At 40.2% G+C, this 14695-nt stretch overlaps 1 protein-coding gene across 1 annotated transcript; it reads right to left on the reverse strand.

Annotated features, from left to right (window-relative positions):
• Positions 1 to 3169: 3169 nt before the first annotated feature.
• LOC101698971 (protein SGT1 homolog) lies at positions 3170 to 14295 on the reverse strand. Its single transcript, XM_021261108.2, is given in 6 exon segments — positions 3170 to 3315; positions 3318 to 4106; positions 8130 to 8228; positions 8471 to 8600; positions 12840 to 12955; positions 14217 to 14295. Coding segments are annotated over 6 exon segments (1359 nt in total).
• Positions 14296 to 14695: the final 400 nt, after the last annotated feature.

The raw sequence follows: 14695 nt of genomic DNA on the forward strand, positions 1-14695 counted from the left end.
TGCTACTTGCGCTCAAAGCAACCTGAAAGTGACATCTACTTTTTCTTTGGTCATTGTTTTCTCAGAGTTAAGGCGTTCATCTACTTCATGCCTTAGACCCAGAGAAGTTCCAGCATAAGGAGAGAGCTAAAGTTTCTAAGTACTGATTAGCTTGTCAGTTATGTTACTCAAATATCACACTTCTCTGTCTCAGACAAGGCAGCCTCATGTGTGAAGTCATTCAAGTCACACTTTTTAAGCACACATCAATGTGGTTCCCTTTATTCACCACCTTATCAGACAGACTTTATGTTGGTATGAGCAATGTTAAAATATGTAGGATACAATTGATTCTGTGATTTCTTAGTTGGTTTTTGGCTTTTCTTCAGTACTAAAATCTTCCTGGCCTTTCAACTAAATGACTAGTAAGTAACCAGGTAACATTTTGGAAAGAATTGGTTTATGTGTAAATCTTTTACATCTGAAGGCCTTGCTAGATGTTCAAAACTAAGTTAAGTCAGTTTGACCAAACATCTGTATCTATTTACATCTGTCTGCCTATCTGTCTGTCTGTCTGCCTGTCTATCTGTCTGTCTATCTATCCATCTAGTATCTATCCTTGTTGGGGAAAATGCTATTTTCACAATAGTGATCAGTTGTTTTCATTGTACAGTTCAATAATAATCCTTTTCACAATTGTTCAGCCATCACAACAATCCAATTCTAGACTGTTTCCATCTGCCCAAAAGATACTCTCTTTTCTTTTTTTTTTTACTCCTCTACTTTAAAAAAGTTTACTATAAAAAATACAACATATTACACATGTAGCAGCCTTATATACAATGTCCTAGGCTCAGTTCCCACAACACAATTAACAAAAAAAAGGAGGTTACATCAGGCAATTGACCTCTACCATCTAGGTTGTATAAATACACTTAGTGTTACCTAACAGTGAAAATCATCCAATGATGCATTCATTTCTCAGAACATGTCCCATTTTTAAGTGACCCATAACTATATACTGAAAAACAAAATACTTCTGGACATTTGTCATCTTGATGCAATAAAAGCTCACTGACTTAGATTATAACAAAGAACAGTGTGAATTACTAGAATCTAAACATTTAAAAATAATCAGCTGTGTTACTGCCCAATACAAAACATTACATACCCTTCTCTTACACTATTTCAATGTAATCCCGAGTCCTCTACCAAACTCCTACATGGGTTCCTTTTTAGGGGATCCTCTTATCCTAGTTCTTTTTATTCCTTATTCTCCAAACATGAAAAGTCAGCATATTTCAGTAGCCTTCGTTGACTCTCAAATCAGAACTCTACTCCTTTGGTGTCTGTCTTGTGTGTAAGCATAATTACTATCAATATGATATGTATAACACTGCACTGTTGCAATTTAAGGGTTTACCTTCCTGTATCCACTTGCTATCTTTGATGGGAACTAAAGCAGAGAGCTCTTCAAGAGAAAGGAATATATTTTCCTAATACAATAATCCCTTGATATTCATGGAGGATTGGTTCTAGGTACCACCTTCCCATACCAAAATCTGCAAGTGCTCTAAGTTCCTCACATTAAATGGTATAGTATTTGCATATATAACCTATGACTTATCCTCCCATATACTGTTGTCATCTCTAGATTATGTATAATACCTAATACAATGTAAATGTTATTTAATTATTATATTATTCAGGCAATGACAAGAAAAATATCTGTTTTGTCTATTCAGTACAGATTCGATTTTTTCCCCTAATATTTTAAATCCACAGTTGGTTGAATCTGTGAATATAGAACCCAAGGATAAGGAGCTGAATGTATTAATATCTTAGATCTAAGCATGTGGTACAGTACATGGTAGGCATCAAATAAAAATGCCTGAATTAAATGTGGCAATGCTATAAAATAAAACATCCTTCAGAGGGCCCTTAGTTATAAACTGAAAGAAGTGAATTTAATTTATAATCAGGTTGTATTCATTGATGACACTACTTTCCCCCCTTTAGAGTGTAGTACAATTCAGCATTTCTCCCTATTTTGTGTATGTTGGTCTTGTCCCAATTAGACTGGGACATCATAGAAAACAGTGCTATTTTGTTTCTTTTGCTTTCCCACAAAACAGTCCATGGTATGTTTAAGGTCAATGTTTCCAAACACATATCTTGCTTTATGGGTATATACAGTTCACCTACAATCATCAGAGTTTCTGCATGGAAATTAATCCAGATTCTGTAATGCATCTTTGATTTAACACATTGTTATTTTGTTAGCACACTTTCAAAAGTCAACAGTAAGTCTGACTTTCCTTTTGGGATAACTGAGTAGATGTATTTTTTACTGGTAAAAGTCAAATGACTACATCAAATAATCTACAAAGTTATACAGTGATGAATTGTCATGAAAAACTCAGAGCTCGAGGTCTAATTCAGGTAGTAATCATCCCACCCCAGCAAGACGGAATTTTCCTTACCAGCAGAGAAATTATTAAACAAATGACTAATTAATGCACACCTTCTATTAGCCAAATACAGTTGGGGAAATCATTCTAGAAGGTAAACAACAGAAACTCATTCAGCTACTGTGATAGATTCAACAAAGATAATTCCCTTTCAGTCACTGTAACACTGACATTTCTTAGCCTTCCAACTTCAAACTCATTAATTAAAATATTATGTATCAGAATAAACCACTTGTCTCTTATTTTTTTCACTGAATTTTCAAAACTTTTGGGGGTAGAGGGGCAGTATGGGGGATTGAATTCAAGACCATGGCACTGAGCTGCATCCCTAGACCTTTTTATTTTGAGACAGGGCCTTATTAGTGTCACCCAGGCTGGGCTCAAACATGTGACCCTCCAGAGTGCTGGAATTACAGTCAAGTATTTCCAACTTTTTCAGCAATTACTCTAAGTTTACAGCAAGAAAAAACTGTTCAAAAGCCCTTTCAAAAAGGCCTCTCAGCTAGCCGGATGTGGTGGTGCATGCCTGTAATCCCAGTACTCAGGAGGCTGAAGTTGGAGGATTGAGGCAAGTTTGAGGCCAGCCTGGGCTACGTAGTGAGTTCAAGGCCAGCGTGAACTACACAGTAAGACCCTGTCTCAAAAAAAAAAGTCTCTCAACTACCTACTTACTATTTCTTTAAACATCTGAAATTCACTCCCATAATTAAAAATAAAGTTTATGTGCTTACAAATGATTTGTTCATGGTCCGTTTGACTTCATCAGAGCCGTCTGAATAGATCTGCTGAAATAACTCGTTTAATGCTGCATCTCCCTCCAACTTCTCATTCTTTTCTTCTTTGATCTCACCAACCAATTTATCAAATTCCTTGTATAATGAGATGACGATGGATAGAGGTTCTTTACATCTGCTATGAACTGTTTTGACATAGGCACCTCTCCTTCTCCCTCTAGCTTTTCCCATCTCACAGCCTCTGGCTTTTTCATTTTAATTTCAATCTTTGTTGAAAGCACTTTAAATGTGCTCTGTTCTGATATCATAGGATGAAGCAGTCTCAGTTTCAAATTGTAATCCTTTCCAGAAGGAAGTTTCACCAAAGCAGACAACTCTTTTTCTGAAAATTCCACATTTACATCATTCTTCTGAACATTCTTAATCTTCTTAATCATAAGTGTTATGATTACTTGAGATTCTGTTTGATACCAGTCATACTTGATTTTTGATTGAGTCCTCACCTCAGATTCTGATCCATTTTGTGCTTCTTGGCATCTTTTAATCCAGACAATAAAATTGGCATCTACACTATCTAATTTCTGACCTTCTGTAAAAGTTTCTAGAGCAGCAGCATAGTTTTTTTCATGATATTCACATATCCCTTTTCTCAGCATAGCAGTGGAATTATTGGGGTTGAGTTTGAGAGAAGTTTTTGCATCAGTAACACCATCACAGTAATTCCCAAGGAGAAAGTGACAGTAAACTCTTTGACAGTAATACTGTGCATCATCTGGTTTCTCCTCCAAAGCCTTAGTCAGCTCCTCTAATGCCGCCTGGGGGTCCTCGTCGATCAGACTATCTGAGAAGCTCTGGGAAAACCGCTGGGCTGTTGCAGGTCCTGCTGTAGCCACCGCCACCCTGAAATTACTGTTGCAGCTGCCTGAGACACAACCACCGTGATTACCAGCCTATACTCTCTTTTCTTATCCCCAGCCATATAGAACTTTAGTTCTCCATAGATTTGGCATTTCTAGAGTTCATATATATGGAATCACATAGTATGTGATGTTTTGCATTTACTTTATTCCACTTACCATAATGTTTTGAAATTCATTATGTAGCTAGGATATTCCATTCCTTTTTTGTTGACAAATAGACTATTGGATGATTTTAACATACTCGATTATGTATTCATTTAACAAAAATGTGTTCATCTTTATATTTCTCAATGGAACATAGTGCTAGATGGTTGGTAAAAGTGCTGATCAACTGAATCATTCATGAATGAATTGGATATTAATTAAAGCAAGCAAATAATTCACACACCAGGACAGCTTTTGACAGAGCCATGCATACTAAGTGCAAATGAAACACAAAGGAAGGAGGCATTATTTCTGTCTTGAAAACTTGGACAAGGTTTCACAGAAAGGAAGCACTTTTACAGGAATATGGAAATGATTGTAAACTTATTTAAATTTCTCTAGGTCTACGCTGCCTTTCTTGGAATCTTAAAAGGACAAATTAACATCAGGAATGGGAAAAGAACTGGGGTGGCCAGAGAGAAGGACTGGAGGGGTTTTATACAGTGTGGGGATAGTCTTCAGGGAAGTTATAGGAGTCTGTTTTTAACAGTAGAGTGGAGAAGATTTCATATATTTTCATATATCTTAAACTGAGAAATCCTACAAGCTCAAATGTCACCTCCCGGTAAAGAATTCTCTGAAGGATCAATCAGAATTAATCCATTTTCCTCTTTGCCAGGAGATGGAATAAAACATGGTTTACAACGTGGACTAAAAGGATCATGTTTTGAGATGGCTCAAGGTTAGATGATTCCATATCAGATTCCTCCCAGGACTAGAAGTCTAGGCTGTGTCTTATATTTTCATCTTACACAGCGCCTCAAACAGCAGCTTTGCATACGTTCATAGTCTGTGGAATGATTACTAGGAATTAGTGCTCTATTGAGGGTTGAGTTTCAGTAGCCGTTCGTTTGCTGTTCCTTACATTTGCCAGCCTTCTAGCTTCTGACTTTGCATCAGCCAGATACACTCTTCTGATCTTCTCCATCCATGTCCCAGTTTCTTAGAAGCTTATAGTTTCTGTGACAGAAGTGGGAGCGGAGCAATTCAAATGACTCACTTGTTTCTTCCTTTTTTTCTTTCTTCCACAGGATCATTTATACCACAATCCTTAGTGTTCAAACTATGAGCTTGCTCTACTTGGTTGGACCCTCTGCTCCTGTAGGTTAATATTTTGTATTCACCACTATTTTCAGGTGCACTGGTGACTCTGCCTACAATGGGAGGTCGGAACTCTTAGATGAGTTGTCTTTGCTTACCACACAGGGGCTGCTAAGAGCTTTTCAGCTGGGAACACATCAGCCACCCCAGCTAGTTGTCCTGAGTCTTTGGTGTACCTTTCCCAATAGGGTTGCCATGGAAAACCCTGTGGGTAGCCCCTGGCTAACCAACCACACCCTGCATATTGGTAATAGCACAGAGTTCATTTATTCCTCCACTTGCTCAGGGATAGAATCTGTTTGCTGGCTATGACCTTAGCTGGGGGAAAGAAGAGAATGACAAAGTCTCTCAGTAACTCTATTGTGGATGTGATTTTGCAATTCCAGAACATGAAGGTCTCTTTCTTAATTTGCAAAATATAGGTGTTGGGGCCAGTTATGCCTATAATCCCTCCCCTTGTACTTTCTACCATTTGTTATATAAATGCAACTAAGAGACAACAAATGAGAGCATTCATTGTTAGGCTCTTCCTGCAGCAGGAATGTCTGTAGAGGAAAATCCATCTTATTATTGCCAAGAAGATAGAATCAGGCAAGAAATTACTTCATACCTGGTGCCTTTCAAATCCACTGTGACCACTGGTTTCCTCCCCAAGTGAATTTCCATCCACCAATAGCTACAGTGCCCAGAAGCTTGCTAGGAGCTACACAGCCAAGTGGCTCCCTGCATTGCTGTCAGGGTAGGTGGTGACTAAGGAGGCAGAGGGATGGAAATGGACCTGAACAGCCCAGAGCCACGTGTTGCAATGATCTCCAGTGTGTTGGTCCTTTTTAAATGGGTTTTATCTTTTGAGCTACTTTAATTTCTCAAGCTGCCTGAAAAACTACCTGCTAGGACAGGCTACTGATGGCCAGCAACCAATGTTCAGTGACCGTTTGGCTGATTTGTTTGAATTACTTGTGTTCAAAATACGTATCCTGTTATTGCACCTACCTTTTTGTTCTTTGCCAAAAACTAAACTGAGTCCCTTTCCTGGCAAGCTATTCCCTGCCTCACATGGCTCATTAAACTTCCCTCTCTCATGGGGCCTCAGTGGAAGGATAATGAGACACTGAAAACTCTGGAGATCTTGTCTGCTTATTTCCCCTCATGTCCCCTCCATGCTAGGTCTTGACCTTCATAATCTCATTCTCTTATTCCCCTTCACTGTAAGCTTTCTGTGACTTACATCAGGACATCAAGCCTTCTTTTTCAGCTGTTTAAAATGCTAGAAGTCTAGATGTGACTCATCTAGGAAGAGCCTCTTTCTATGCCTTGCTCTTTTCTTCTCCTTCTCAGATTGCAAGTATGATGGACAGAGGTCCAGCAGACACGTTATATCTTGAGAATACAACATATAAAACAATCCTCAAAGGACCTTGGAACAAACAGACAGAAGGGACTCAGAGGTAGGTGCTGATCACCTTGGTAGAGGAGCCCTACCAATGCTGAATTTCCAGATTCTGGACTTGTATATGAAGCCGTAACCCCCTGGTTGTCCAAAACATCAATCAGTAACTGCTTATATAAGGAGCCATGTAGTAAGTAGAGTAAATTCTTTAGCATAAATTGTTTTTCAATAGCAATATAGAAAATGATTTGGGCTTTGGGGGCCATATAATATTTACTAATTGCTAAATTCTACATACAGAACAAAATCAGCCACAGATAATATATAATCAGTGGAGCCCATGCTCTAACAAAAAATTATTTACCAAAATAGGCACTGTCTGAATTTGTCCCATGTGGTATTGTCAATGCCTAGTTTAAGCTACTGTTGGTGGTTCTGTTACTAGCAGCTCAACACAGCTCCCAACTATGTAGTTTGATTTACTAAAGCTGCCCTAAAAAGTAATGACAGACTAGGGGCTTACATAACAGAAATTTATGTTATCACACTTACAGAGGCTAAAGTCCAAGATCAAGGTGTCAGCAGTTGGATGCCCCCTTGGCTGTCTTCTTACATAGTCTTCCCATAGTGCATGTACACCCCTGGTGTCAATTTTATTTGTTAACCAAATTTCCCTTCTTAAAAAGCAATAGTTATTTTGAATTAAGTCCTATCCTAACAACTTCACTTTAACTTATTCACCTCTTTGAAGACCCCATGAGCAAATAGACATAATTTTTGGGAGACATAATTCTGCCCAAGTTTTGGGCAGACACAATTCAGCTCAGACCACTAACCGATGTTAACTGACCATGATATTTATTAGCACTTTTTCTTTGGGCAAGTTATTTAGTCTGAGTCTCAGTATTTTCATCTACACAATGTGGATAAAGAAACATATTTTGTAATTTGTCACAGAAATAGTAGTAATGTCAGTAATTTCACTTAACCCATTATTAGAGATATGGTCAATTTTTTCTGACTCTGCAGACCCATGACAAAACAAGTGGGCATGAAATGACACCTTTTTTTGAGAACTTTCTGGAGGGAAGGAGGAAAATGCATCAAGTTTATGCTTGTCAAAGATTAAGGAGGAAAAAGAGTGAATGTATTTCTGGAGGAATGTATTGCTAGGGAGAAAGAACATCAAAGGTGCATCTGAAGTCCATCTGGTTCAGTGGTCCTCTGAGCCAAATTGCTTAGGTTTTTGTTGGTTTTTGATGGAGAATGAATGGTTTCCTAGTGGTTAGATAAGAGTTTCCAGAGCATCCACATGCCATGGTTTTGATACCTGCCCCTGATTCCCCTCGAGTGTGGGAAAGGACTGTCAACATGCCCAGCACATATGTGGCTTCCTTGCCCATGGGCTGAGAAGTTTTCAGGTGGAGAACTAGCAAATATAACCAGAGTCAGTAACACAGAGAATAACAATAGCCGAGTATCCACACCTGTTCAAGTCTTGTCTGGCTGAGTAACAAAATAAGAGATTGAATCTTTTAAAAAGGGAAAGATTTGTTAATATATTCCAAATCCCACTGAAAAGGCAACACAGAGGTGTGACTTCACTTGGGAATGAAATCTGACTATGAGAATACAGTGACATTGCCAGAGAGTGGTTGTTTCTTCTGGTACCCCGTGGGGGCTGTACAACATCCTTTCCCTTGTAGAGTGTGTTGGTCAATAGTCTCTCGTAGTAGCAACTGAAATTATCTATGACCAGCGTGACCAATTCCAGAAGGGGGGAATGGGTCTGTGCAGTAAACTATGAGGAGAAATTAACACACCTAGAATTAGAGTTTTGTGTATCCAGTGCCAAATAGCTACATTTATTAAACACCTAGATATTTTTTTTTCCTACAGAAACACATAGTTGAGTGGTATAGACAAAATAGTGCTTGAGGAGTCTCTGTATACTGTGGCTGGGTTGAGAAGGAGGGTGGCATGAGGGCAGTGGAACAAATCATAGTGCTGACCCCTTGGAACTCCGAGGAAGATACTGCAGTTTTCTGCTGGGACAGTGCTGCTGGGAAGATGCTGTGATTCCTGCCTCCTGGCATCTGGCCTATGCTTTGGCCTACTGCATGCTCCCTCCCTAGCTTCTTCATCTGGAATCAAGGAACCCACGCCAACAGTCTTCTCTCTGTCACTTTTTTGTAGTGGCACCAACCAAGTCATGTTGCTGCTGAGAGGCAGCCTTTGCCAATTTCTCAGCGAGAGTTATTTGCTTTTCAATGCTGCATTTCTCTAAATCATGGTAAAATGAAAAAAAAAAACATGGAAAAAAACCCCAAATAGAATCTGTCCTACATAGAGATAGCAGTCTTTTGTATTTACTTTCGGAAGCTGGGAAAGCAAGGGATATCTCACTGTTAGTCCTTCCAGTCCCCTCTTTGGAGAAACCACCTTCCCGAGAAAGGCAAAGGTAAATGGAATCAATGGATAAGTGTTTTTGTGCCTCTTGCTTGGGAAGATAATTCTGGAAGTCATTCATTTATGTTCCTTTGTACATTCTAGTGTCACTGAGGCAATTTGCCAACAGCCCCAAACTTAATGAACTTTCATATTAATTTTTGTGCTTTGCTGTCTTACTTTTCCTGCCCATACCCTTCCTTGTTTACTGATACCATCTCCCAAATAAACTACCTGCACAGTAGCCTCTGACTGTTCTTGTGGTATAGCTAGCTCTCCTATCCCCAAGTAATCTTATCCTCTTGGCTACCATTCTTCCATTACAGCCTCTTTCTCACTTAACCTTATGGTTACAGCCACAAGCTAAAGATGATCCTCTTTACAGAACACCAAAGTCAGGACAGTGCATCTGAAAAAAATACTGTCTCATTATTTAATAGGTTTGCACATTTTGTCGCACAAATTTATACTTCTCTGATAGTTATCAAACTACATTTCATGTCCCAATGTCCAGGGTATCTTGCTGTCTTTTAGGAAGGCTATAGTTAGAATTGCCTTTACCCTAGAGAAGTATCATTAGAGAAATTGTAAGCTCCTCATTAGGCAATAGGTTGTGTTATTATTTGCACTCACTATGGAAATAAGAGAGAGGACATGTGGTGAATGCAGAAAGACAGAGAACTGAGGCAAGAGCCATAGAAACAATTCCCAGGAAACACAACTGAGCCCTAAAAATTGAATTGGTCACAGGGGCTCAGCTGGGCTTCAGAACAGTTGTGGACCGGCAATTGATTACTGTTAGGTGACCGCTGTTCAGCCATTTTGAGTGGAAGTATCTATGGTGGGAATTTTCTGCTTATTTCACTCTGTATTTGAGGTAAATGAGGGACAAGCAACTTGTTCCAATCGTGCTCAAAGCCTATGACCAAGGATAATGATACTCAAAGTGTTAGGTTCAAAAACAGCATGAAAGAAACCTCATTTGCTACTGGACCTGATCACAAGATAAGTGGACTTGGGCCAGGGATTTAGCTCAGTGGTTCTGCCACCTGCTTCACAAGCACAAGGTTCAGAGTTCAATCCCCGGTACCAAAAAAAAAAAAAAAAAAAAGTAAGTGGACATAATCCCGTGAATATTGCTGTATTGTGGAAACACTCTTGGGGCAGTTTGGTATGGGTGTTACACCCATTGGGAAAGAACAAAGCAGAGACCGATATTAAATCCACACAGGAGTTTATTACCATCTAGGACCCAAGCCGAGCATCGGACTCAAGCCCCAACTGGGGGGAGATTAACATATTTTATACACCTTTGAGGCCAACAGTTTGTAGGCCCCTCTATGGGATAGAACTAGCAAAGCAAGCAAAAGATACAGAAGTGGAACGTCCTGTCATTAGAACATTTGTAATTATTGTTTCTAAGAGACTATCTAAGGGGAGGAGGTTTCTAAGCTTCCTCCTTTTGATTTCATCTAAAGGGCAGGCAGGTGGGTCATTCAGCAGCAATATGGAGTTGGTCTTGCTAACTAGGATCCTTCATTCCCTACTGGTTCTTGTAACTTAATCAAATCTTTGATTTCTGTATTTATTCTTTGGATTCTTCCTCTAAAACATCTTCTAAAATCTCATAATTTTGTCTCAACACCATCAGTTTAACTGCATCAACCCTCTGTCTAACATATTTAGTCAGAGCATTTATAATACAAGGTCCCATGAGCAAAAGCAGAAGTAAGATAACTAAGGGGGTCTGTTACAGTAGAAACGAGGGTAGTTAGCCATTAGCATAGAAGCAACAGGTATTTTTTAGGGTTACACATAACTCTCCTTGTTTTATGAACAGGAGGTCAAGTCCCCTTTGATTTTGCTGGGCCATCTCAGCTAGGGAGTCAACCTGTTTTTTAATCTGGAGAGCGAGTCTGTCAGGTGACCCAAATCTCTGGCTACCTGGTGGCTTAGGGCTTTAAAATTTGTGTCCTGAAGGATCAAGGAGGAAGTTCCAATAGCCGCTGACCCAGCTATTCCTAATCCCACCAGAATGGGCACTAAAATGAGGACAGCCCGTTTACTCCTATAGTGTTCAGTGGTTAATCCCAGGTGTTCGTGGGCCCCTTTTTTTATTATAATACAAAACTTGTGGAACAACATACACGGTGACACAAAATAAAGTGGCAGATTGGGTAGCCAAGACTGATTTGGGAATGTATTTAGTCAAGTCATAGGTGCAAGCAAACCAAGCATATCAGGACCAGGTCTCCCGGCCTGAAACCGTGGGTCTGGAACATCTCAAAGGGTTTTTTTCGAGCCTGTTGTATTGTAACCTGGATCTCACTCCGAAGAGTCTGTAAGGCTTGAAGAGACTGAAGTAAAGAGACACAAGAACTCTCTGTTATCTGTTCAAGGTTTAACTTAAGGAGGAGTGGCGGCGGCCTCCCATACAAGATTTCAAAAGGGATAAACTTGTCAACATATGGGGTACATCTAACTCTTAACAAGGCTAGAGGAAGCAGATTGGGCCACCTACCGCCAGTCTCTAGAACATATTTAGTCAGGGTTTCTTTCAGGGTCCTATTAATCTTTTCCACTTGCCCTGAACTTTGTGGGCGATAGGCACAGTGTAACTTCCAATCAATATATAGTGGCCTTGCCAACAATTTGGATATCTGTGCCTTGAAGGCAGGCCCATTGTCGGACCCCAGGTAAGGAGGGATGTCAAATTGGGGATCTATCTCCTGGAGCAAAACTTTAGTTACTATGTTGGCTGATTCTCCACGAGTAGGGAAAGCTTCTACCCAACCTGAGTAGGTGTCAACCAATACCAGTAAATATTTGAACCTATTGTTGGATTTTATTTTGGTGAAATCAAGTTTCCAATGTTCCCCTGGCTCTCTTCCCTATAGTTGATTACCTTCGCTCCTTGGTCTTGCCTTGGAGTTTAACTGTGTACAGACCTGACACCTGGAACTGATGTCCTGGACCATAGAAGTCAGTCCTGGGATTGAAAATTTAGAGCTCATTAGTCTTTTTAACTTTGATTCTCCCAGGCAAGTTAAGTGATGTAACTGATAAACAAGTCACCCCAGGGCTCGGGGGAGACAAATTTGTTCGTTTGTCCCTTTCCACCAGCCTGAGTCCAGTTTTGTATCCCCTCGCTTTTGATTTTCCTCTTCCTCTTCTGGGGTATATGTGGGCCTTTCTGGGAGGCAGCCAAAGGGTCAGATGGGCAGAATGTCTGTTGGCCCCACTGGTTCTTTGGCCACTAGTCCGGCAGCATCATCAGCCTCTCAGTTACTGCAGGCCTCGAAGCTGTCTCTTTTTTGGTGGCCTTTGTAATGAATAATGGCCAACACCCTGGGTTCCCAAATTGCCTCCAATAAGGCCAAAATTTCTTTTTATTTTTGATAGTTTTTCCTTTTGATGTCAATAGCCCTCTCTGCCTGTAGATGTCGCCATGCACATGGGCAGTGGCTAATGCATACCAGCTGTCAGTGTAGATGTTTACAGCCTTGTCTCAACCTAACAGGGCTTGAGTTAAGGCTATTAGTTCAACCCTCTGCATTGAAGCCCCCCAGCTTAATGCCTGTGTCCAGTGTACCTGTCCTCCTAGACTGACTACGGCCGCCCCTGCATACCTGACTCCATCTTCTATGAAGCTGTTTCCATCAGTGAAGAAGGTCTCATCTAGGCTTTGTAGGGGAACATCAGTCAGGTCTGGGAGGTTGGTGGTGGAAGTTGTCAGAATGTCCAGTCATGGAGGAGCATGCGTACAAGTTTGAGTCCGGGAGTAAGGTGGCCAGATTGAGGGTTGTTTCTCAGGTGAATTTGATGCATGGGGCATCCAGCAGCAGGGCCTGGTACTGAGTCAGGTGGGTTTTGGAGAGCCATCATTCTGGGGCTCCTCTCAGCAATGTCTCCACCCCATGGGGTGCAGTGATGATGTTTGCCTTGAAAAGTGAAGTAATGAGTATTCCTTCCTCTTCGATACTTTGGAAGCATTTGAGAAGGATTGGCTTTTATTTCTTCTTTAAATGATTAAGAATTCAGCCATCAAACCATTTGGCTCTAGGCTTACCTTTGATTAGGACCATTAGGTTTTGTTGTTGTTGTTGTTGTTGTTGTTGTTTGAGACTGAGTATTACTATTTAGTTCAAAGTGGCCTTGAATTCACTATGTAGTCCAAGATGGCCTCAAACTCACAGCAATGCTCCTGCCTCAGCCTCCTGAGTTCTGGGTTTACAGGCGTGCACCACCATGCCTGGAAGGGATCATAATTAGTGATAATGATATCAGTCTACTATGATATTCTATGTTCATGATTCAGTATTGGTTAAATGTTTCTATAAATTTATCCATTTTTTTTCTTTCCTAGGTTAACCAACTTGTTGTAACATAATAGTTCATAATAGTGTCTGGTGATACTTTGTATTTCTATGTTACTAGCCATAGTGCATCTACTTTCAATAATGATTTTATTTATTTGAGACTTCTTTCTTAGTTTGTAGTCTTCCTAAGAGTGTATTGATTTGGTTTAATTTAAAAAAAATCTCTTAGTGTCATTTATTTTTTCTATGGTGTAAGTAGTGTCTATGTAATTTGTTTCTACTCTGATCTTTCTTATTTTCTCCCTCCTATTAATTTTAGACTTAGCTCTTGTTTTCCTAATACCAGGTGGTGTAATATTGGGTTGTTTATTTCAGATATTGCTTCTACAAAGTTGCTATAAACTTTGTAGCTAGAAGTGCTTTGGCTGCATAAGTTTGCATTCCTGAGTGGACTTAGACCACAGAAAGCAGAGATGTGACTATAAAATGAGTCCACTTCCAGAAGCTTTGTCTCAAGAGTCAGAGGTTTCACCCAGGTGTAAGGATAGGCATTTCTCATAGTTTCTCTCTCTGGCTTACTGCAGACAAAATTGGAAATAAACACTTACACTCATCTTCACCATAGAAACAGAAAAAATTGAAATATATACCTTCATCACTCCACCATTTCCGGACACATCTGGAGGTTCTGGCTTCTATATTACTGATCCTGAAGCTCTGGTTGGACATTGTAATGGATTAACTAATGGTCAACTTGTAACACCCAGCTGAACTGAATCAGCATGGTCTGGGCATGGAGGATCTACCTGAGGATTGTTATCAATAGCCATGAAAAGAGGACGGGAGGGGAAGATCTTGGCCTGTTGGTTTGCTAGGAGAAGCTTGCTGTGGATGGTTTTCCTGGTGTGAACTTGGCTGTTCTCTTTGGAGGAGGAGCTCAGGGCCTCACTGTTGTTGGGAATGGCTGCTGTTTTTGTCAGGAGAGCTCTGATATTCACCAAGATCGTCACTTCCTGACTCCCTTGTGTATCCCTCATCTTGGTGGCACAAATCCTTCATCTCACGGGCATAGGTTTTCTGGCTTCCACCACTGGCCTTTGTGCCTTCCAGGTGCAGATCCTCAATATGG

Source organism: Heterocephalus glaber, unplaced genomic scaffold (genome assembly GCF_053883595.1).
Source record: "Heterocephalus glaber isolate CG9 unplaced genomic scaffold, H.glaber_assembly_v1.0 deba00001460, whole genome shotgun sequence".
Taxonomy (NCBI): domain Eukaryota; kingdom Metazoa; phylum Chordata; class Mammalia; order Rodentia; family Bathyergidae; genus Heterocephalus; species Heterocephalus glaber.